Source organism: Oenanthe melanoleuca, chromosome 1 (genome assembly GCF_029582105.1).
Source record: "Oenanthe melanoleuca isolate GR-GAL-2019-014 chromosome 1, OMel1.0, whole genome shotgun sequence".
NCBI lineage: Eukaryota > Metazoa > Chordata > Aves > Passeriformes > Muscicapidae > Oenanthe > Oenanthe melanoleuca.
The window spans coordinates 107199812-107224664 of record NC_079333.1 but is presented as its reverse complement, the minus strand read 5'-3'; the positions used below and the strand labels follow the sequence as shown (position 1 = coordinate 107224664).

The 24853-nt window shown below is 43.4% G+C and overlaps 1 protein-coding gene across 1 annotated transcript; it reads left to right on the top strand.

Moving 5' to 3' along the window:
- Nucleotides 1-2101: 2101 nt before the first annotated feature.
- On the top strand, nucleotides 2102-23449 carry UBASH3A (ubiquitin associated and SH3 domain containing A). Its single transcript, XM_056505558.1, has 14 exons — nucleotides 2102-2254; nucleotides 3643-3696; nucleotides 5021-5207; nucleotides 8399-8597; nucleotides 9286-9455; nucleotides 10293-10501; nucleotides 12460-12586; nucleotides 14668-14767; nucleotides 15777-15899; nucleotides 17020-17112; nucleotides 18106-18250; nucleotides 20154-20260; nucleotides 20762-20868; nucleotides 22318-23449. The coding sequence occupies exons 1-14, from the start codon at nucleotides 2142-2144 to the stop codon at nucleotides 22453-22455; spliced, it is 1872 nt and encodes a 623-aa protein (XP_056361533.1). The 5' UTR covers nucleotides 2102-2141; the 3' UTR covers nucleotides 22456-23449.
- The last annotated feature ends 1404 nt before the right edge of the window (nucleotides 23450-24853 follow it).

Here is a 24853-nt window from a genome sequence, read left to right as displayed (position 1 = left end):
CAACCTATCTTCCCACATGCTTGCTCATCCTCTGTCAAAACCCTGAACACCAAGAGCTGTGGGTGGCAGAGAGGAGCAGCCCCAAGGCTTCATCTCTTCAGCACACAAAGCTCAGGGACTCACCTTGCTCCTCCTTGGCTTGGTTTAGCCTTTGCCATCTGCCTGCACGGGGTTTTTGGAAAACCAGGATCTCATGTTGCTGAAGGACCAACTCAGTTGTACTCTGATTTAGAAAGTAGAAATGTACGTTCAGCTGCAAGGAATGCTCAAGAGTAGGAATAGTCTGGCTGGGTTGCTTTCACTTAGAAGAGAGATTCATGACAGAGGGGAGGGTGGAGGGAAGAAGGAGAAGGAAGGATGATGCAAAAAGCCACAGGAGTGCAAGGGAAACAAGGCTCCTGAGAGGACAGGGAGGAAATGAGATTTCCATGATAAAACCCATGTCCCTGGAACATGGCTGAGATGAGAGAAGCTCTTCAGTCTTCATTTCTGTGCACTATGGAGACTGGCACTTCCAAAGGAGAGGACACCACATCATGATCCTGTTAACTTAAGCCATGACATCAAGAATCCTTCATCATCTCCTGTGTTACTCCTTCAGCAGCTTTCCCTGGAAATGGGACACTCTCCCCACCTGGCTGCAGATAGCTCTGATGGTTCTCCAGATGCCTGGAGAGCAGCTCAAGCTGGTCAGGTGTCCCAAGGGGAACTTCAGCCAACAAGGGGAAAAACAGGAGGGCTCATTTCAGGTGACCAGCAGCTCAGGTGATCCTTTCAGCCCATGGGTGGTGTCCTGTCCTGCAGAGGGAACACTGGTACCTGCAGTGAGGACAGAATAATCTGTCTCCAACCAATTCACCCGCTCTGGCCGTGCTGGGGACCAGCCAGGGCAGCTCTGCAAAGGCAAAGTGGGACTGGCACCACTGGAAAGGACAAATTCTCCTCCCTGCTTCCACCCTGAGCTGCTCCAAGCTCAGCCTCAGGGTGTGATGTCTGGATGGGACATTGGGTTTAATCTTCTACAGTCTGGTTGCTCATTGCCTTTGGCTGAGAAGACCAAAGCAGGAGGCACATACAATATGGGCAGGAGGACTTGAAAACTGAGCCTAAAAGGAAATTTTAAATTAACTTCCTGCATGATGCAGGGCAGCCCCACTTGTTCTCCCCAGTGCAGTTGCATCACGGGGTGGTGTTTGCACCACTTAATTTGTGGCTTGTCTGCAGTTTCTTCTGTCTTCACTCAGAGCCAGGATTAAAAACATGAAGGAGACAAAACTTCTCATGTTTCAGCTTGGTTGTTTATTAAATCTTATCTAAAGATATATAGAGATAGATGTATAGATGTATAGAGAGTTCTGCAACACTTCTGTGAGCAAAATGGAGGTGAATCCAGCTAGTTACAAGGTCTCTTAAAGCTAAACAGTCCAATAGAGAATTAACACCTATATTATTTATACTTTTGACCCAATAACCAAACTTCTGTGACCCACAGTGCAGCACTAACTGTCCAACCAGAAACTCCTACCAGTAACCATGAAGATGAAGGAAGAAGAACACCAAAAGAGACACCACTCAAAATCCTCCATCTTGTCCCATACCTATTACTGTACCTCAAATTTAAAACCCTTCACCATGTGAAATCCCACACTCCTATTTAACTACACACCAGTGATTTTAACTCCATCACTCAAATTTGGAAGCTTCTCCAAGGCCTCAGGTCACAAGCAGTGTTCTCCAGGGGGTCAGTGCCAGAAAGCACAGAAAGCTCAAAAAACTCAGGTTTCTGGGATCCAACAAGCTCAGGTGGATTTCTTGGCTTTCAGGAGACACTTTAAAGTGAAAAGCTAAAAGACTCCACCTGAGCAAGCCCACTCTGTGGTGGTTACCTTTGGGCTCCTCATCTTGTTCTGCCGGGGCGAAGAGGGAAAGTTTTGCTTTTTCAGCCGCCCTACAACAAAAATTCAGAGGCGCAGATTCTGTGAAAACAGGATGTCAGCTTTTGTCAGAAGAGATCACAGGGGCTGTGAGGTTTTGGTTTGGGGTTTGTTTTAAATTTTATCCGCCTGTTTCTCTCTGTGTGTTTCACTTTGTGACTCCTTCACACCCTGCCGGGTTTTGGCAGCGCAGGGAGGACACGGGGGATGGCGGTGGCAGAGGCACAGCTCTATGCAAAGGTGTCCAACAAGCAGCGGGGCAGGGGCACCTCTGCCCTCCTGGAGCCCCTCCTGGCCAGAGGATTCCCAGCTCACATCGCGTGAGTAGCTCAGCTGCCTTTGCACTGGGAGGTTTATTTAAGTTTGCCATAAAATCCCCATACAGCAGGGCTTTTTTGTGGATACCCCTGAAGGCCCAAGAAGAGTTTTCCAGGCCTTTTTCAGGGTCTGAGTTCTTTCTCCCAGGCTGAGAGAACTTCTCAGCTCCAGCCTGAGCCTTTACCAGGATGATAACTTTCTGCTAAACAGAAAGGAATTAATAAACAGAGATTAACACCTGGTGTTGCCTGAGAAACACTTTCATGTTGTACGTGACAGGAGATGTTTTCTCCTATTGTCCAATGAATTACTGTGAACCACTCTATAAATATGGTTCAGTTTTTAATAAAGTCTAAGGAGTCACTGTCGTTATTACACGCGACTCTCCGCGTATCGCGACATTTTTTTGGTCAGGAGATTGTGATATCCCCAGGGGTCAGATCTTTCTTGCTCTGAGTTTTATATAAAACTGTGTGTATTCCCCACACAGCAAAACCAACCTGCTCAATATAAAGCATTTTAAAATTCTGTGTAAATCTAAAAATGCTCATCCTCCCACACCCTGAGTTTTGAGAGGCTTCTTAATGAGTTGAGAAGTTTACCATAGTTTGCTCTTGAAATACATCCTCTCTCTTTTTTTTCTGCTTATTACTCTTACTATAAGGCAATGAAACATGGATGTAATTTCTAGCCAAAGGTTTTTTCAGGCATGGCAAAAATCTGCTAGATGGTGTCACTGGAAACTGTTTTGTTTTGTTTTTTTCCTTAAGATGCCCCCTAAGTCTGTCAATTATTCTTCCTGTCTTGAATCAGGATCTCATTCCAAAAATCATGTCCTGCCTAGAAAATGTCATAGTAAAGAATGAGGAACTATTCTTGGCAACTCCAATGGATGAGAGAGGAACTGGTGGCAGGCAAACAACTTAATGCAAAAGAAAAGTGCCAGTCACTCCCCCCCAAAAACCTCTCCTGTTGGACAGGCAAGTTTTGGAGGATTTTCCAATTTCTGGATAGCAAATAGTGACATTTTTGCTATAAACCAAGAAAACCCAGTTCTTACAGCGCTTGGATGGATGGTTTATCCAACCCAAGGAAATTCATGTAGTCAGTAAGGCTGCTAAGGAAACACCCCCAGAACCCAAAGGCATTTTATGGGGAGGACAGGTTACCAACCTTCAAGGAATTAAAGATTTGCAGTGAGAAAAAAAAAAAAAAAAAAAACGCTATCTGGAAGGCTTCAAGAACAATAACATCTGCCAGGAAAAAACTTCTTGCTAAAGGTCCTGCCTGTGCTGGAAAATAGACTTGATGACCATAGTCACTAAATGCCTTTACTTTATAAAAGTTTTCTTTCTGGTATTCTGAGGATCCAGTTTTGTGCTTTTTCTAGGCAAAAAGCCTTGGTTGCTACTGGACAAAAAACAATAGAAGATGCAGCAAAATGGTAAGTACCTGTGATTTCTAAGGTGTGTCTTCGCATTAAACCTGCCTAAAAATCCTTGTTGATGTGCTCATCCTGTCACTAATTTGAAGTTAGCTGCCATTAAGAAAAACAAATCTGAATTTGAGTTTTGGTTTGGTTTTTTTTTTTCATTTATTTCACTCAGAGAGAGAAATATTTGTGTTTGCACTTATTGTGGAACACAAGGTAACTTTTAGAAGGTCCAGGTAAATTAAAAACAAGCAGATACTTTTACCAATGAGTCAGTTCACAGGATCTGCTGGTCTGGTCAGAAAATCCTCCTCAGCTTTAAGCCTCCTGAGAGAAAGGAACAAGGAAACAGGGAAAATTTTTGTAAACCCATGGCTGCACTCACAAACATGTGCAGAAACAACAGCTGAAGGGGAAAAGAAAGGCCCAGCACAGAGTAAGGTGAAAGGCTGATGGTCAGAGGGACGTATTATTACAATTAAAATAATTTCAGTTTTGAACACCACAAAATTTTCTCCTCTCTATCAAGACTCTCACAGAGTATTTATATGTCATTCAGCTGCTGATAACTGATTTTTTTGGTTGTTTTAATTCTCTTTCACATTAAATACAGTCCTTCCTTGCACTTTCTTTTGGTTTTGGTTTTGCTTTTTCTTTCTTTTTTCTCTTGGTTCAGTTGTTTGGTTTTTTTTTCCTTTTTTCATCTTTTCTTTTGTGAAAAGCTAGAGGAAGCATTTGAGAATAGCATGTTCTTTCCAAATAATTTTTTTCAGGGATGCTGCCACATTTCCCACCAACCATTCCCAATCCAACAGCTGCAAAGACAAACATACAGCATGTGAAAGACATGGGGAACAATATCATCACATGGCATATGAATTTCTGACATTTCCTTGTGCATTTCTCGTTTGTCTTGCTTGCTTTTCTTAGGGCTGAATAAAAAGGCTCTTTTTGAGTGATTTTTTAGTCTTTGGCTAGATTTAATTTTCATTGATTTTCATTATTCAATATGTTCCACTTATTGCCTTTTTATTCTTTGAGTCCCTTGTTTCCCGTTATGAAAAAGTGAAAAAAAACCCTAGAAAGGTTTTTTATTTTCTTTTATTTTCAGATACTAACAGAAGTAAAGGCACATGATAAAATGCAAAGTACTCAAAAAAATAAGGAGAAAAAAAATTTCTCCATTAATTAGTGCTGCAGAGAGAAAAACGAGCTTTTACTTCAGCTTTTCATTTGAAAGAAAACAATAAAATTTTGATCTCTGCTCTGGAGGCTTTCAGCCACAGGGAACAAGAGGTGCTCGCACTCACTCTGGGTGTTATGCTCTGGATTTCAGGCTGCATTCCCACTGCAATGACCCCTCCCTGGATGACCCAATCCCTCAGGAATACGCCCTGTATTTGTGCCCCACGGGCCGCCTGCAGAGCCGCCTGCAGGAGTTCTGGAGGGAGAGCAAGCGCCAGTGCGGCAAGAACAGAGCGCACGAGCTTTTCCCACACGTCACCCTCTGCGACTTCTTCCCGGTGAGGCAGGGACAGGGCAAGGGCTGGGTTTCAGCTGGGTGATACCTGGGGAAACTGGGCCACCTGCTGTTGTCTGACACCTGAACTTGCTGGTGATCAAATGACATGACCCAGGTCCAGGCACGGTGCTCAATGCCTGAGTGATGCTCAGTGTCTGAGTGATGGTTAATGTCTGAGTGATGGTTAATGTCTGAGTGATGCTCAATGTCTGAGTGATGGTTAATGTCTGAGTGATGTTTAATGCCTGAGTGATGCTCAATGCCTGAGTGATGCTCAGTGTCTGAGTGATGGTTAATGTCTGAGTGATGGTTAATGTCTGAGTGATGCTCAATGTCTGAGTGATGGTTAATGTCTGAGTGATGTTTAATGCCTGAGTGATGCTCAATGCCTGAGTGATGCTCAGTGTCTGAGTGATGGTTAATGTCTGAGTGATGGTTAATGTCTGAGTGATGCTCAATGTCTGAGTGATGCTCAGTGTCTGAGTGATGGTTAATGTCTGAGTGATGGTTAATGTCTGAGTGATGCTCAATGTCTGAGTGATGGTTAATGCCTGAGTGATGGTTAATGTCTGAGTGATGGTTAATGTCTGAGTGATAGTTAATGTCTGAGTGATGCTCAATGCCTGAGTGGTGCTCAATGTCTGAGTGATGTTTAATGTCTGAGTAATGCTCAATGTCTGAGTGATGCTCAATGTCTGAGTGATGCTCAATGTCTGAGTGATGGTTAATGTCTGAGTGATGGTTAATGTCTGAGCCGTGCTCAGTGTCTGAGTGATAGTTAATGTCTGAGTGATGCTCAATGTCTGAGTGATGCTCAATGTCTGAGTGATGGTTAATGTCTGAGTGATAGTTAATGTCTGAGTGATGCTCAATGCCTGAGTGGTGCTCAATGTCTGAGTGATGTTTAATGTCTGAGCCGTGCTCAGTGTCTGAGTGATGGTTAATGTCTGAGTGATGGTTAATGTCTGAGTGATGCTCAATGTCTGAGTGATGCTCAATGTCTGAGTGATGGTTAATTTCTGAGTGATAGTTAATGTCTGAGGGATGCTCAATGTCTGAGTGATGCTCAATGTCTGAGTGATAGTTAATGTCTGAGTGATGCTCAATGTCTGAGTGATGGTTAATGTCTGAGTGATAGTTAATGTCTGAGTGATATTTAATGTCTGAGTGATGCTCAGTGTCTGAGTGATGCTCAGTGTCTGAGTGATGGTTAATGTCTGAATGATGCTCAATGCCTGAGTGGTGCTCAATGTCTGAGTGATGTTTAATGTCTGAGTCGTGCTCAATGTCTGAGTGATGGTTAATATCTGAGTGATGCTCAATGCCTGAGTGGTGCTCAATGTCTGAGTGATGTTTAATGTCTGAGTAATGCTCAATGTCTGGTTGATGCTCAATGTCTGAGTGATGCTTAGTGTTTGAATGATGCTCAATGCCTGAGTAAAGCTCAATGTCTGAGTGATTGTTGGAACCCTGGAAACTGAGAGTTCTGAACTTTCTGTGCTGTCAGGCACTGACCCCCAGGAAAACACTGCTTTTGACCTGAGGCCATGGACAAGGCTTCCAAAATTGAGTGATAGAACTAGAATCACTGGTATGTAGTCTGAATAGAAGTCTGTAGTGTCACATGGTAGAAACCTTGGAATTTGAGATTTTAGAATATAGAAATATGTGGAAGGCAAGACAGAGGTTTTGGGGCAGAGGTTTCTTCCCCACCTTCCTCTTTATGGGTCTAGGTGGGATCTTGTTTAATTGGATAGAAAATGCCATACTGTGGGTCACAGGTGGTTGGTATTGGGTCAAAAGTCAAACTAATTTAGATGTTAGTTCTTAATTTTAGTTAATTTAGGCTTAAAAGATCTTGTAAAGAGAGAGAGATACATCACCATTTCACCATTTTTAGCTTGTTAGCCAGAAGTGCTGTAGCACTCACTGTAATATAGATAAGAATTAATAAACATCTGAGCCCAAACACAAAATTCCATCTCTTGAGCTTTTAATCTCAACTCTGGCAGAGAAGAAGAAAGAAGATAAAAGTTATATATAGTGATGCCCTGTGTGAGAATCAAACTCACAACCTTCAGATTATGAGACTAAGTGATCATTAGTGTCTGAGTGATGATTAATGTTGGAGTGAAGCTCAGTGTCTGAGTGACAGTCAATGTCTGAGTGGGTTTTTCAGGGTAGCTGATCCATCTAGTGCAGCTGCTGTCAGGCTCCACGTGTCCATTGCTGCCTGGATTTATGGTGATAAACCTCCCCAGGCAGGGCAGCAGTGGAGCAGGGACAGGGTTATCACAGGGTGCAGACAGCTTTGGTACAAGCCTGTGGGAATCTCAGGAAAAGTGTCTGTCTTCCCTGGAGAGCCCCGTCAGCAGGTCACTGCTATGGTGGCCTGCCCCAGATTTTACTGTTTTTATTGGAGCTGAAGATTTTGTAAAATCTTTTTAAAAGTCCAGCACTGGACTGGTCTGGAAAAACTCTGGAGCCTCCTGGAATCCAGTTTTAGCACGTTGATGGTGCAACACATGAACATCAGCTGTATCTGGGATGTGCTGAAACAGGCTTGGTCTAGAGCAGCTGGACAAAAATGACTTTGTTCATCATACTTTGATGTTAAACCATTAAGTGCTTGCTTCCCCCTAAGGGTGGGTATTGCAACCATGCCAAAAAGTAGACAGTGAAAATAAGATTATTTTGTTGCAAAATACTGAGTGGTGCTCTATGACCTCAAACACAATTATACAGAACAAAAATCATTAATTACTAATGAATGCCATGCTCTTGGGAGACATCAAGTTTAAAGGGCTGTCTGGAAGAGACATTGCAACCCTCACCTTGCACATCTCAGTAAAGGATGTAGGATAACAGTAACACAAATTCCTGCTTAGAACTGAAAAGGGAAATCATGATCCCTGTCTCGTTTCAGACTGGTTACTGCACACCTAATAGATAATATTTAAATATTTTGGCTTTTTCCTACCCAGGCTAGATACACCTTGGGTTGAAGCCTCCATCTCCTGTTATAGAACGAGGACACTGTGCTGATCCAACTGCTGGGTTTAATGCCAGGGATTTCAGGCAAACTCCTAGGTATTTTGTGTTTCTCAGGAAGCTTGTAGCCCCACAGTTTGCTGGCAGTGCTGTATGACAGAACTGCTGGGTAACACCTGTTCCTCCTCTGTTTTCTTTCAGTGTGAAGACCAGAAAGTGGAATTATTGTATGACATTTTAAAGCGAGTTGGTGACAGCTTTTCCCCGAGGTTTCCAGCTTCCATTTCCCTAACACTACATGCATCTCCCAGCTACCTTGGCTTCTTCATTGATGACAGCCAGGCAAACATCCTCAAAGAATTTGCTGTGGCATTCTCATCAGAGGCTTCAGCCCTGGCAGGTAGGACCAGCACCAGAGGAAAACGGGTGGGTTGTAGCAAAAATGAGTAGCCACAAACATTCCCTGTGTCTCCAGGGGAGCTTAGATGATGTTTTCCTGCCAGCAAACAGCTTCTTCTCCTACAGATTCGCAAATAGAGTAGCCAGGGGAGCATATTTTAGTCTTTGAAGACACAGCACTTTTGCCTAGAAGCTGAAATGATGCTGTACGCAACTTGGCAGGTGATTGCTCAGGATATCCAAGATGGACAAGATGATTCCATCCTCTCCCCAGATCCCCACCCTCCTGGTGCTGTGCCCAGCTGGATGGCCTGGCTGCATCCCTAGGAATAGAGCCTAATACCTTTTCCAAGGGAAACTCCATCACCAGTGGAGACTGAAGGGGCACAGCCCCACCACAGCTTTGTCTGGGAGAAATGAGCTCAATACATCTCAGGCTGGGAGAGGAAATCAAGCCATGAACATTTATTTCCCTCACAGATGAAGCCAGGAAGCAAATCCAGCCCACATTTGTGGACGACTTTGGTGTGATTAAAACCATGACACCCTTCAAAACCATTATTCAGTAGATCTACTCTACCATTAGTTACTATAATATTTCCTGCATCATGCAAGTTGTGCAGGATAAAACAAGAGGAGCTTTAAACAACCTTTGTTTCTATGTTGTGATGTGGCTGTTTCCTTCCTAGACTGCCACGTGAAGCCCTCCTTGAAGCAGTTCCACCTCACCTTGGCTCACAGGTTTTATCCTCACCATCAGAAGACTTTGGAGCAATTGGCCAAGTGCATTAACCCAGGGGAGCCCTGCCAGTGGGTGGCTGCTCTCTATTCCCGGGACATGCGCTTTGTGCATTACCAGGTACTGCAACCAGATTTATTCCATCTCCTCAGCTTTAATTTTCTACAGTCATCTTGCCTTTTCCATCCTTAATAAAATCTCTGCCTGCCTCAGCACAGGGCTTCAAAGAGCATGGTTATTTCCAGTGCCATTTTGGGGTGGAAAACTGCACTCCTGAATCAGTAGATAATACCTTTATTTTGGTAGGTTGCTTGACCTGCATGTCTCAAAATCTATTTCCAAACCCCAGTGGGGAAAAAACCTAACCCTACCATGACACGAGAAAATAAGAGACATGAAATCATGACCCTTTCGTATTTTCTAGGATTTGTCAGTTTGCAGTTTTGCAGCAAAATTCCCTTCAGCAAAATTCGTTTTCTTGACTGTTCCAGCCATGATGAAAACTGCATCAGTGAGAAGGGGTCAGTTCTCACTGATGACTTTCTGCTTAGCAGACTCTGAGTTGAAACCAGTGGATATTCTTTGTGTTCTCATTTCCAAATTTAAATTATGGAATGTTTGGCATCTTTTGTCAGATCAGTAAGTCACTCTGTCTCAAGCCCCATATTGGACTTTAGTCACGCTCAGGAGAGCTGCAAGCAACCACAAAAATAGGTCAGATCTATATTTGCTTTCAAGTCTGTACCAATTACAGGGAGAAACTAGTATTTTTGTGAAAACCAAGTGCCTGTTTTTGCACATACTGTAAGTGTGGTAGTGTGTTGCTTTTCCTGTGCCAAAGTGCCACCAAAGAGGAGGTTCAGAGTGGGAAGCAGAGCTGGCTCTGTGTCCAGGAGAGGCGAACAGCCGCGCCCTGAGCAGCACAGGGAGCATCCTGACCCTGCTGTGTCCCCACAGAGGCTCAGGGCCCTGTTCCAGTACAAACCCCAGAACATTGACGAGCTCCTGATCAACGCTGGGGACCTGATCTACGTGGACCCCAGGCAGCAGAGCGACGTCAGCGAGGGCTGGGTGGTCGGCACCTCGCACCGCACCGGCTGCAGGGGCTTCCTGCCCGAGAACTACACCGAGAGAGCCCACGAGGCAGACACCTGGGTCAGGCACAGGTAACTGCAGCCCCCTTCCCTTCCCTTCCCTTCCCTTCCCTTCCCTTCCCTTCCCTTCCCTTCCCTTCCCTTCCCTTCCCTTCCCTTCCCTTCCCTTCCCTTCCCTTCCCTTCCCTTCCCTTCCCTTCCCTTCCCTTCCCTTCCCAGCTGGAGACTACACTGAACTCGGTGATTTTCATGCAGAAAGAAAATCTGATCCAATTTTTTGGGAACTAAAAACTTTAATACTAGAAAACAACAATCAGCAACCAAACAGTTTGTGTGGATGATTCAAACATCCCTTTTGGGCCCCCTTGGAATTTTATCCCCTAGATAAGGAATCCTTCATTAGGATGACTTATACTAGAGAAGTGTTCATCTCTCTGTAGATCCCTGTGTTACCTTTTACAGTTTTAATTGGTCTTTATCTCTTTTAAGTAATTGTTCAGTTCTGTATCTAAAACCCTAAGTAATTGTATAGTTTTCAACTTGTAACTTTATTGGTCATTTTTCAACTCATCTTAACCCTATAAAACCCCTTTGATATTCCACGTACTCGGCTTTGCTGTCGGACCCCCTTCATAGAAATAAAGTCACTTATAGAATTTCTGTGCAGCATTCCCAGATTTCTTTCTCTTGCTGGCTAAGAGAGTGCTGCAAGCAGAATGAAATCAGAATGAAATCACAAAAGAGCTGACAGCCTAAGCCTAGGCATTGCCTGCAGGAAGCACTCTGTAGCTGATGTCTGCCTAAGGCAGCCAGGAGTTCTGTTCTATTCAGAACATTTATCTGGGATTGCTGTGACAGCCTGGGGCAGCTACAAATTTGTACTGAATAAACCAGGAAAGATGCTACAGGGAGACTCGATCCATACACGAGGACAAATGGCCAAAAGCAAGCATTAGGGCATGGCAGGGGTATTTATAAACTTGGAGGAGGGGCAGAATCAGGGTGGGGTTTAGGGAGGGTATCCAATAGAGAAGGGCGATTAGGAATATTGAAATTATTGCAGCAAAATGAACCAATGATGACAAGGGAAGCAGAGAACTTTCTGGCAATGATCAACATAACTGAACTGGAGGATTCTGGGGGTGGTGTTTTACTCACCACTACGGCAGGGTTTTCCCACAGCCTTAAGCTATGGTCATGTGCACTTATATAGAGTTTACCCCAATAAGTGACTTGGCATTTAGGTGGTGTGAAGTGTTGGTGCTGAAGCGCTGTGGCAGCTCATTTTTGCCGGGATTTGTGGGCAGAAGGAAAATCCTGAGGTTGTGGGGGGGATGCTGGGATGTCTCCTGAGAGAAAAGAAACAGGGCACAAACCTGTAGACGTTCAGTAAGTTCAGCTGCTCTGGGGATGATCCCTGTTCACTCTTGAAGAACCTAAACACGCTAATGAATTTTGAAAGAGTGCATTCTACCACGGCAGCCTCAGCCTTCAGCCTGGCTCTCTGCTCTCTTCTTTTTTTTCTAATTTTGAGGGCTTGTAAAGCTAACTTGAAATGAAACCACACCAAGGTTGCTCCACCACCTTGGCACCACTCTTATCTCGTTGGTGTGCTCTGCATCAGAAGGCACCTGTCTGGCTTCCTGCTCTTCATTCTGCAGGTGACATTCTGCAGCACAGCTGATGCTACTTGTAGATTAGAGATGATTTTTCTAAGACAGGAAATTTTGGTGCATTTCTTGATGTTTCAGAGAAAGGGAGGAGGCCACCAGGTAGTGTTTCCTTCTTGAAGCTCCCACTTTAGCAGCAGTGTTACACCCAATGTACACCATCAGTTCCTAGTATTTTAACCTCATTTTTATGGGACGTCTTCTAAATGGGGTGATGGTGAATTGCAAATGTGCAAAAAGTATTGAATAGAACATTAATCCTGACTTGCTGATTCTTTAAACATCATGACTCAAAAGTCTCTTCTATTTGTGTGTGTAACTGTATGTTTGTGTGTCTGTGTGCTGTTTCTGCTTTTTCAGGGAGTATGTTTTTGAGACAGCTTCAAGATCCTTCACCAAAACTGAAAAGGAGCCCAATGTAAAGCTGAATGGGGAAGCCCATAATCTCAGTGTGTCAAGGAGTGTAACCAATGTTCTTTTTCTTCAGGTAATTGTTTTTTTCATCTCTTACCTTTGCCACATGCTTTGTCAGATATGCTATTAAATAAATAAATACTAAATAATTAATAAATAAAGAATAAATGAACAAATAATAAATAATAAGTTTAGCAAATTTAGTAGTATCTTCCTTTCCCTCCCTCATATTTTCAGGTTTTGTTGTACATTTGTACATGCTGTTTTATTTATGTTGTACATTTATATATACATACGCACTCGAACTGTATTTTAAAATATCTCATAGGTTTTTTTTGTAATGTGTATGATGTATATAACACTTGTCTTTCATAATAGCACAACACAAGAGTTTTCTGCTCAGGTTTCTCTGAGCACAGCCTCAGTGGGTATGGAGACAGGTGAGACACAAGCACAGTCTCCCCTGATTTCCACGTGGCTTCAGGCAGAGTGACTAAATCTGAATTAGTCTCACTGTTCATGTCTGCTCTTATTTCCAGATTCCATGGATGTCATCTTGGAGGCTTCCATGGCCTCAGATCACATTTAAATGTTCCATTTTCTTCTTTATTTTTGGATATGTAGCTAGTGCAGGTAACTGCACAGAACAGCTGGCTGGAGTGGGTAACACCACTGGTAGCATCACATTTCTCACCCAGGTTCAAAATCAACAGGTATCAATTTTTCCCATGTCCACTGGTCTTCTGGTAGGAAAAGCAAAACAAATAAGGACTCTGATTTTTTTTCCTACAGCACTTTTGCACCTGCATTGCATTTTTGGCTCTGTCAGAGATGTCAAAGTGCATTTTTAGCACAGACATGCCTCAGAAACCCCTTCAGCTTGCTGGCCCCACAGGCTCTGCTCCTGCTGTGCTGGGCAATAACCCTGGGCTGGTTTGTGCTAACATCAGAGAAACTGAGGCACCTGGAGGGAACTTCCTCCCTGGGGCCTCCAGGACACCATGTAAGAACTTCCTGAACAAGTCCCACGTCCTTCCTCTGGCTCTTGGCCTCTCTTATCCAGGTCACATCTGTGGCAGAGCCAAGGCTTGGCCTGAGAAATGTGTTTTGCAGATGGGCACATCTCCAGGCTAGAGTTTCCCTGGCCTGTGGGTTCCTCTTGAGGAGAAGAGGAAGAGCACAAAACCTTTGGTTTATACTCTGCTCTTGTGGCAGTTGATGGGTGTTTCATGGCAGAAGTGCAAGTATTTAACAGAATGCATGAATATTAACCTCAAACCACTTCTTAAGAATTCCCTTCTCTGCTGCTGAAGATGCAGAGCACTTAGCTCAGTGCTGCAGCAGTAACACTGTTTTAAAGTTTTAAAATCTTTGACCTGTTTCTCCTCATCTTCTTCTCATTTGTATTTAATGTGCATTGTATACTAACCCCAAATTACTTCAAATTTATTTGTAATTTCATGCAGTCTAAGTAAAAAAAGTGGCCTTGTAGGAGATCTGGGTACACTGTTGATTTGGTCACACAGTTATGAAAATGTAGAAATGGTATTTTCACTAGGAAAAGAGGAGAAGCTTGGTGCTAGTCCTGGTGTAGAGAAGGGCATTACCAATCAAATCTTGGCCAATTTTCTGGGTTTTGTTTATCTCAACCATATGATATAAATTAAAGTTATGATTCCTTCCCACACTGAGATGAAAAGATCTGTTACCAGCACTGTCTTTCACAGTGCTAACACAGAATTAGAACCTGCAGCCCATGAGGGTCAGGGATGTGAGACAGGACAAGAGGAAGTGTCCTTAAACCACACCAGGGGAGGCTCAGGATGGATATCAGGAAGAATTTTTCCACTGAAAGGGTGGCCAAGCACTGAACAGGAGTGTTGAGTCACCAAAGCTGGAAGAGTACAAGAAGCAGTTGGATGTGGCACTCAGGGCTATGGCTGAGTTGACAACGTGCTGATCAGTCAAAGGTTGGACTCAATAACCCCAAAGGTCTTTCCAACATTAATGATTTTATGATTTTCTTTGCCTTTAGTGGAGAATCAGTCAGGCTTACCACTGTCCCAAGGACAGGCATCTATTACACTGTCTCCTCTGCAGGAATCCAGATTTTTCCTGCAGGTTATAGATGAAATCCTCTGAAACTTTTCCCAGAACACTGCCCTGCGGAGAGGAGTGCTGGTGATGCGCCACGGGGAAGGAGTGGATCAGGTCTTTGGCAAATCTTGGCTGCAGCAGTGCCTGACTGCAGATGGTGAGTGAGGAAATGGGAGGATCTTCAAAAAGCAGGGCCAAACCCAATTCACCCCAGTAATGGGTAGGAGAGATTCAATCTGTGTGTAAATCTCAACACTGGCACAAAGGAGTGATGACAGTGCAAGTCAGGCATTGCTTTGACCTGCACATAACCAGGTCACAAAAAATGTCCTAAAGACCTTCTGCATAAATTCTGCAGGTAAACAAAGCTCTTGGGCTGCTGATGAAAGTGTGTCTCACTGGTACATGAACAAATCACAGGAGCACACTCATCACCTCTTGTTATGCAAGGTGGTGATTGTCAGACCCCTCCACCTTTCTGAGTCAGAATCATTGTTTCTTGATCATCTTGATCAGAGTCACACTGTGTCACTAGTCCAAACTGGGGAATCTGTGGTGGAAATGAAATGTCAGCACTGACCTAAATTAAAATCTGAATTTTCTCTTTCTCTCAAAATAAAAAAATAAAAAAAAAATTAAAAAAAATAAAAAATAAAAAAAAATAGTGTTTTCAGGTGAAGAAAACTGACCCAAAACAGGGAAATGTATGTCAGGAGGAAGGGTGCTGAAAGTCTGCCTTGCTATGCAGTAGTGCATGCAATTCACCCCAGATAAGGGGAGTGGTACCAGATAAGGGGAGCTGCATAATCAATGCATTGGTTTCATTTTGATTCAGTGGAGATGTTTTTTTTCAGTCACTTTGGCAACTGTAAATTAATAAAGATAGGGAGTCGATTTTTGTTTCTTTTGAGTCCTACAAAGCCAAATTCTCTTGATTTCCTGTTCTTTCCTCCTCCCCATTTGCTCCTTCTGAGCTTGAAGAAGAGGGGCTATTCTGTTAGGACAGATGATTTCCCAAGGCAGTGTTGTGACCTTAAAACGTGATGCCTTTAAGGTAATAGCACTGGCTGTTTTTCATCAGTGAGACACTGACTCTGTCTGTAAAACAAACATAACACAGCTGCTGCCCCCCTTGTGTCACAGCAAAATGTCCTGCCTTGTTTCAGGGAAATACTCCAGAGCAGATCTGAACTTCCCCTCCTCCCTGCCGAGGCGGAAAGACAGCATGAAGCAGTTTGAACATGATCCTCCTTTATCTTGCTGTGGTATTTTCCAGTCAAGGCTTATAGGTAAGCTGGATATTATCCTCCTGCAAATGTAAGGGTTTGGGAAGCAGGCTGTCATCATCTGCCAAAGCTCATGCTGACTTCGAAGCAGAAAAATCTCCTACCAGCACTCATTGTGGCCACAATTCTCTGTGGGCAACCACTGCAAGATCTTAAATAGTAAAATAGAGAACACAGCTGGTTACTTGTCTTTGAGACCCCCCTCTGCCAGTTCCTGGCAGAGAAAGCCAAAAGGAAGAAGCCAGAACACTACCTGTGCCCTGCTGCTTGTCTGCAAGGGATGAATGTCTAATTGCAGCTGTCCTTGAGTGGACAGTGAGGAGTGAAGGGGCTGGCCAGAGGAAGCAGCTCCATGGTCAGCAGAGTGGTCACCTCACTGCAGGAGGATGGGTGTGGGTTAGGCTGACTCCATTCACTCACCAGATAAAGCTGTTTGTGCTCCCTGAGCAAGGTCCATGATTGTGACAGTGCTGGTCTGCTGCTGCTTGTCTCTGATGGCTCAGATATATGGAGATGTTGGAGTCAGTGAGCCAGGAGTCTCTCTGAATTCTTGAGAGAGAAATCAGAGTGCAGGGATTGAATTAAAGCCTTTGGGTGGATTGAAGTATATTAAGCCACTCACACATAAAGTAGAGGTGTAAGTTTAAGTTTTAGGATAACTAAGTGAGTCAGTAATTTTTAGAATGAGCTTTAGTGCTTTTAGTAAGCAAAAGGTTTCAGATGCCAAAGTACAAGTAGTAGAGTTTGAGACTGATGTGCTTCTACAATAAATAATTTTAGCAACTATTAACTGCTTTGCTCTTTTAAGAAAATAACCCACGAAGTTGGTGCCCAGAGCACTGGAGGTCTAAACTCACATGGAGACAGCCAAATGCCTAACTGCTGTTTGCAGATTTGGGGTGTATCTTCTGTAATTATCTTTCCAACACTCATTTTAGAATTGATGTTTCCACCAGAATGAGCTTTCTAATGAGCTCAATCAACAAATAGTGCGAAAAAAATTAATAGAAAGGAACTGTGAGTGTATCCCATGCTGATGAAACTGCTAAGCTCTGAGCTGTTTTTTTTGCAGAGAGTGTTTTGCAGTTGTTTCTCATCTGTCCCCTTTGCTGTTGCCATCCAGGGGAAGCTCTGCTGGACCAGGAGGTGACAGTCAGCCACGTGTACTCGTCCCCTGCCCTGCGCTGCGTGCAGACAGCTCAGCACGTCCTGCAGGGTAAGCACCAAAGCTGCCAGGTGCTTCTGCCACGCTGGGAACAGCTTCACCAAACCTCTGTGAAGCCTCTGACAAGAGCAATTAGGAAGATGCACGACTTTGTGGTTGTTTGTGGTTTTCTGTAGGCAGGGAAGGCGAGGTGGTTTTGACTGCAGGTAGTGCAGGCAGCACAAACCTGCTGGTGTGTGACAGTCTGTGGGATGTGAGCACACAAACACTAGTCCTTGAGAGCTAAAATGGAACCTAATTTAATGTGAAACAGAGGTGTTTCATAGCTGCTTGGATTCAACATTGGTAGCTGTCCATCAAATCACCACTGCCACCTCTTCCAGAAAACATTTTGACCCAAACATCAGATGTTTCCAGAGCTCTGAATGGTCTGGGTGTGAATCAGGGAAGACTGCTTCCATGCTTCCTTTTGCAAGCCAAACTGTTCTAATCCTTCATGTTGCACAACATCTTTCTGTTCCTTTCCTCTCCCTCTCTTCTTTTTCCATCTCCTGTCCCTTTCAGCAAGTTCACAGTTCAGTGCCATGTTTACATCAGAATGCATTCACTGCCACTCAGTAACCTCTCTTAAGAATACTCAAAAAATATTTCTTTTGAGAAGATACTTCCATTTCTAATACTGGACAATTTGGACAATTTACTGCCCCACTGAGGAACACTGACCAAAATGCTATATAAAAATGCTAAAAACATTTCCTGTCTGAAGTTTATTCAGATTGTAACATTGCAAAACTGAGTTTTTTCCTTCTAGGAGAGCATCACAAGAGAGCTTCAAAAATATGATTATGATAATGATGATAATAATTTGCAGTCCCTTTATGTTAGTCTAACAAGAATATACTGGTGGCTTCCTTGAATCAATTGGTTGTTAATAACCAATTTATTTTCATTAATGAAAGTACTACAGCAAACAAGGCAAAATGCATAGTCTGAGTAGCATTTTGAGTGTACCTTTCTCCTAAGATCTATTTCTTGTTCTTACAGGGCTTAAATTAAATCCAAAAGTGAGAATCAGGGTGGAACCAGGACTGTTTGAATGGACCAAGTTGGAAGCAAACAGAACAATCCCCAACTTCATGACTGTGGTAGAACTGGTGGAGGCATCTTACAACATAGATACAAGCTATAGGTGTGTCTGTGTCTGGCTGATAAAGCTGTGGGGTTTTTCTCTGAGTTATCTTGTCCTTTTATGTGTCATGAATCATTACAAACACTGCAAAGATGGGGTGATTCAGATCAAATTCAGATCAAAATAGGATATAAAAATAAGATATGCTGTCACCAGCACGTGTGCATTAATGTCAGGTGCCAGGAGCTTTGCTTTTACCTTTGGTTCATGTGAAAAACACTTTAGAAATGTGAAGAATAACCTGATTTGCAGTGACAAAGAAATGTCACATTATGTAAGGTAAACCAGCCCTTGGCTGAGGGTCTGTAGGGCAGCACCAAGGGGTTTTGGGGACAGGCAAGATAAGAGCATTTCACTTCAATTGATGTTTCTGGCATTGTTTTAAGTTGCTCAAAGATGAATACTGTGCTCAGCAAGGACTTTTTGGAGCCCTCATAACTTGGTGGGGTGAGGGTCGATGCCTTTTCTGAGCACTTGCAAACCACAGCCTGGCAGGAAATGATAAACCTCCAATTCAATCTAGCTCCTCATCTTGTTCACAAACCAGGCTGCTCAGGGTTTGCAGTGCACAGCCAGATCCGGGAAATTACTCAGTTACATCTGGGATTTCCCACCTATTCAAGAAAGGGGGAAAGGAAACATCTCATTCCTTAGTACATTACTTACAGCCTAGGGTGTATCTTTGTTTGAGATTGCATAAAGTCTCCAAAATCTTTTTTTGGAGCACAGGACTCTCTGGTTTGTTTTTCACTAACAGACTGTAATCTCTAAGGGTTTTTTGGTACAAAATCATTTGTCTCAAAAGAAACTGTGCAAATGCACTGCAGTGGTAGGTTCAGAGGGGAATCTCTAAGGCAATGTTAACTATAGTGTTTAGGTCCCTCACAGCTCAAAAATAGGGTGAATGAACTGTAAACTTGCACATAGAATGCCATTTTCTTCCCATCACTTGCAGGGTTAAAAAAAAAAAAAAAAAGTCCTTGGGTGTTAGGTGTTATGAATTAGTGTTTGAGATCACTTGAAGAATCACCTGCAAAGGGGATCATAAAAACCAGATATAATATTAGGCATCAGCAAAACAAAATTCATTGGCAAGGTTCACTCTGCTACTGAGCTGGTTGGACACCAGGGTCTGGTTTTATCAAATGCAACCACTGCAAATTTTGTCCATCAGCAAAGCCTCACCAGAGCTCTGAGGTGTTCTCTGAGGATTCACAACAGTGTGAAGTCCTGGCTTTTAGGTTTTTCTTGGGTGCCTGAAAAGCCCTGGTGTATAAAAGAAAGAAAAATGCCTGGTCTCAGCAGAAGTGCTCAGATACTTTGTGAATAATTGTGATTACTATCCCTGGAAACAGCATTTATTTTTAAAGGTATTTCTAGCAGTGAAACTCTTTACTACCCATTTGACCAGCAATGCAGATAAGCCTTGTTCATTGCAGATTTTTATTTACTTGGTTTATTGAGGACATTAATGCTGAGGTACCAAATCTTGCAAGCATTTCGAATCTTGCAAACATCATTAGTGCCTCACCTTTGTTTGAACTCAGTCAGCATTGGAAGACCCAGGCATCTCTGCAGCTCTTGTCTGGGCAGTGGTCCTTGCTGGCAGAATTGCTCAGAGCTTTTCTTGGGCATAAATCCTGCTTTAAATAATCTCCACTGTAAACTACAAGTTTTATTGAATCCAGCTTTTCCCTGCATCTGGTGCTTTATGAGCTATGAGACTTAGCCGTGAGATGTAATGGAAATTACTCAGAGAGAAGCTAATGCTTCAGACAAGCAGTGTGTCAGCCAAATCAGTAAATAAACCTTTTAACCAAGTGCTTTTTCTCTGGTGTAATCATTCAATGCTGCTAAGAGTGTATTCATCTAGATTAACATATATTTGTGATTTTATTGGCAGGGGTAACTTCCCACTCTCTTCCCTGGTGCCATCAGAAAGTTATGAAGACTATGTCAGCAGAAGCTCTGCAGTTATCAAACAGATCATCAGTGCCTGCCCCAGCAAAGGTAGAGGTTTCAGGTCTTTGAATACTCTGTCAGACACTTGCAATAGGGGGAACTGGCAGAGATTTGCCAACAGAAGCAGATTTAATGTGAGCTGTTGGCACTGCACAGAGCTTACAGTAGACTCCGTGCTGGGCTGTACTGGAGTATATACATGCAATTTATGGGATAGAAATGAAAAAAGTAAAATAAAACTGAGCCAATAGAGTACTAAATTGCTAAAGTGCATGCTTTCCATGGTCTTTCTACATTGGGATGCAGCTCAGCAAAAGATAATACACTTTCCTGGAAAGCTTGTTTCTCTTTCCCTCACAAATGCCTTTTCTCAGTAGCTGGCATACTCAACACTCCAGATATTTTCTGCCCATCACAACATGCTCTGCCACATTATCAGAAAGGTCTGCAAAGATGAACAGCCCCAAAGCCACCTCATCCCCCTTGCTGCTGGGGAAGGTGGCAGTGCTGCAGCTCCCTCACCACCCCTTGCTTTTCCTGGTGTGCCAGGTGTCATCCTCATCGTGGGCCACAGCTCCTCCCTGGCACCTCTCACCCGAGCACTCACTGGGCTCCCCGACACTGACAGCGCAGACTTTGCCCAGAGGGTGCAGAAGGTAAGAGCATTTCATTCCATCAGGATCCCTTGGGGCTGTTTAGCTGTATTTTTAATGAGGAGACTGCTTATGCAGCAAGATGTCTGTAACAGCATGCCAACACCAGTGGCATCAGCTCTCTCGTTCCAAAGGGAATCTCACACAGTTTTAGCAAAGCACTGGAGGTAAGGAAAAGGATTTTATTCTGGGGGTTTTGTATGTGTGTCCTGGTTTGAAGGACAGATGTCTGCCAATAAAGGCAGAAGCCTCTCTTTGAAACAGAGAATGTAAACCCCCTCCCTCCAAATCATTATAATTTTGAAATTAAGGGGCTCTCAGGCAAAGATATGGGAAATAGGAGTAACAGTTCTTTACCAGGAAATTTTTTAAAAATAAATTAATTAAATAATAAATTAATAAAATAAATTAAAATAGAAATACAGTATTACAAAGAACAATCCCAAAACACTGCCAGAGTCAGAATCCAAGCTGACACCCGTCAGTCAGTCAGGGTGTTGGCACAGTCCCATTCAATGGTGGCTGCATCCTCCTGCAGTGGCAGATGTGGTTCAGCTGGAGCAGTGCTCCTGTAGAAGGTGCAGTTTCCTCTGAAGGTCCAGGGATGATGTGGGAAGGTCTGGCTTTCCTCTGGAATCCAGTGGAAAGAAGGTAACTTGCTGTTCCAAATCTCAGTTTTTATCTAGGTAGGAAAGGCTTGGCTGCTCCCCTGGCTGGAGCATCTCCCAATGGGATGATGTAATTTTATCAGTCATGCACTGGGACTTAATGGGCCAGCAGCAGATGAAATCTTCCTGGTGAGAGGATGGGTTGTGGGAAAGATAAAGATGATTGCCCCAGCTGGTTTAAAGATGGCTCATTAGCAGATAGTATGTGCCAGGAGATCAGGGTCACTGCCCCACCTGGGTTCAACAGATGGTGACAGAATTCACATTTCTGGCCACATCAACCCAACACAATGTGACTGGCAGATAAGTCTTTAGAGAAGGTTTTCATCTGGAAAGTCAATGCCATGTGACACAGACAAGAGGCACATTTGGAAACTTTCCCACTTGGAGTTAGTCTCCTTCCTTTCCAAGTGGAGAAAAAAGGCTTTGGGGTGACCTAATTGCAGCCTTCCAGTACCTGAAGGGAGCCTGCAAGAAAGATGGAGAGAAACTTGACAAGAGCCTGGAGTTACAGGACAAGGGGCAATGGCTCCAAACTGACAGAGAGCAGGTTTAGATGGGATACTAGGAAGGAATTCTTTACTGTGGGAGACAGTGAGGTACAGGAACAGGTTGTCCAGATATGAATGTGGAGTGGTGGCACAAGTTCAGCTTTCACCCCTCAGGCTTTCAGCCTGGTTTTATTTCATTTCAGAAGTGACAGAATATCAGGGGCTGCTCTTTTCTGGAACAAAGCCTCCCCTTCATGTCAGAGCAATGACCCTGCTGGTAACTTCCTTCCCAGATCCCTTCCCTGGGCATGTGTTTCTGTGAAGAACAGAAAGAGGAGAACAAATGGCAGATGGTCAACCCACCAGTGAAGACATTAACTCATGGAGCAAACACAGCATTTAACTGGAGAAATACTATCATGGAAGAGTAAAAGGTCATCTCTGCCTTTGCAGTTGCCAAAAAGAAGCCAAAGGCAGGTTATGGTTCATCACAGTCCAGTGATTCATCCAGAAGACACACAGAGGGTGGGAAATGCTCTCTCTGAGTTGTCAAAGCCCAGAAAAACACTTCTGAGTTTAGTGTCTGGATTTTATTTTGATGACTGAGAAGATTGAACTTACGAAGTGGCGTTAGAGTGAGAAGTAACACTTCTGGTGGTGGTGAGGAAAGTACCTTTTAACCTTTCCTGAGCATACAAATGTTTAATAAATATGGATATAACTACCTGATTACAAATTCCACTCCAAGAGGCACTGAAGTAAACAATGTTGTATTTTTAAGACTGAACCACATCCAACAAGAATTCCCTTTTTTTTTTTTTCTTCAGTCACCCGGATATTTTCAGACAACAGAAAAACTGGGACTGAAAAAACTCAACTCCTACCCAAAAAGGCGAAGAGGGGACCAGCTCTAGCTAAAGCCACTGTGTTTCCTGTTCACTCCATTTGCTCTGTGAGAGCAAATATCACACTGACTCTTTATTTACCTCTTCAATTCTCAAGTGATGCATATTGCAAAAGGGTCTAAATTGTTCCTTTTAGAAGGGAAATGAACTGATTGCTTTACTGTTTCTGGAACAAGAAAGATGCCCTGTGTTACTGTACTGGTGACAGAACTGTGACATGAGTATCTTTAACTGCTGAGGTGACACTTGCAGCACAACAGCTTTGCTTTGTGCTGATTTGTATTGAATTTATTAATGGTGACCCCCCTTCCCAGTGGGTCACCTGAAAGGTTTCTGCAGCTCTTCTCCAGGTGATGTGTTTAATTAAGGGAATGTAGCCCTGAAATTTTATGCAGTAGCAGGAACATGCTTTTCCACTGTCTGTTTTCCTCCTTTTCCTTTCTGATTATCAGATAACTGCCTCCAGGAATGTACAATGTTTCTTTCAATGAAAGGAAAAAATGAAAATGTTTCTCTCAGAGCATGACTGAAACTGTTTTCATTTTCACTCCTCACTACCTGCTCCTGTGTGACATCTCCCTGCATGCCTTTAGCCATTGGGGCATGCAGAGGAGCCCATCCAACATTCCATCTCTGGGGATGAGAAGTGTCTGACAGGCTCCTTTATCTGTGGGTACAGAGATTTTGTTATCTCAGCTGTGCAGCTGCAATGATTCATTCTGACTTTCCAGCTCTGGTGGAGTCACTTGAGCTCTCAGCTTTCTGACAGTGCTGCAATTTTACACTGAAAGTCAAATGTCCCAAGACCAAGACAGGAGCTTGTTAATGATCAAAGGGACAGGACTTGAGCTCAGGAGATGGGTGGCTACAGCTGCAGTTCCAGAAAAAGATAAAAATACTAAATGTCACCACAGCCTTTTTGTAATCAGGGGAAGCAGGATGCCACTGCAGTGCTGAGAGGACTGGCTTGGCTATTTCTCCACATCTCATACCAGCACACTCTTGCTCTCAGCCAAGAGAGGCAGGTGTGGTGAGGGATGATTTTGCTCTGAGCTCTGAAGGTGGTGGCCAGGCTCCTCTGTGGTCAGCAGGGAGGGCAGTGACTCACAGGTCTGGCTGAGAAAGGGCCATATGACACAAGAAAATCAGCAAAGCCACGTAAAAGACTGGTCATCTTAATGTATTAGTGTGTAATGGGTTAAGTGCAGCACCTAACCAGTGACTTGTCTTCATTTTCTTCTGCCTTCACTCAGAGTCAGGATTAAAACACAAAGGAGACAGATTTCTCATTTGGACTTGGTTGTTTATTAAATCTTATATAAAGAACAGAGAGTTCTTCTAGCTACCAGCTAAAAGTGAGCAAAATGGAGGTGAATCCAGCTAGTTACAAGGTTTTTTAAAGCTAAACAGTTCAATAAAGAACTAACACCTATATTATTTATACTTTTGGCCCAATAACCAAACTCCTGTGACCCACAGTGCAGCACTAACTGGCCAACCAAAAACTACTGCCTGAAACCATGAAGAAGGAACAAGAAGAAAGATGCAATGCCCAAGAACATGTATCTTGTCCCATACCTATTACTATATTCTAAAAACCCCAAATTTAAAACCCTTTACCATGTGAAGTCACACACTTCAATTCCAACTACACACCCGTGATTCTAACTCCATCACTCAAATTTGGAAGCTTCTCCAAGGCCTCAGGTCAAAAGCAGTGTTCTCCTGGGGTACACTGCCATAAAGCACAGACAGTTCAAAATTCCCAGGCTTCTGGGTTCCAACATTAATGATATTAAATTTCATTACAAATTTTCTTCTACCTTTCCAGAGATAACATGGGTTTTTCCCATAAAGCTCTTATTCATTAATCCTAGATTGGGCTCCAAACACCCGTTTGGTTTAAGAATCTGTGTCTTCCTTT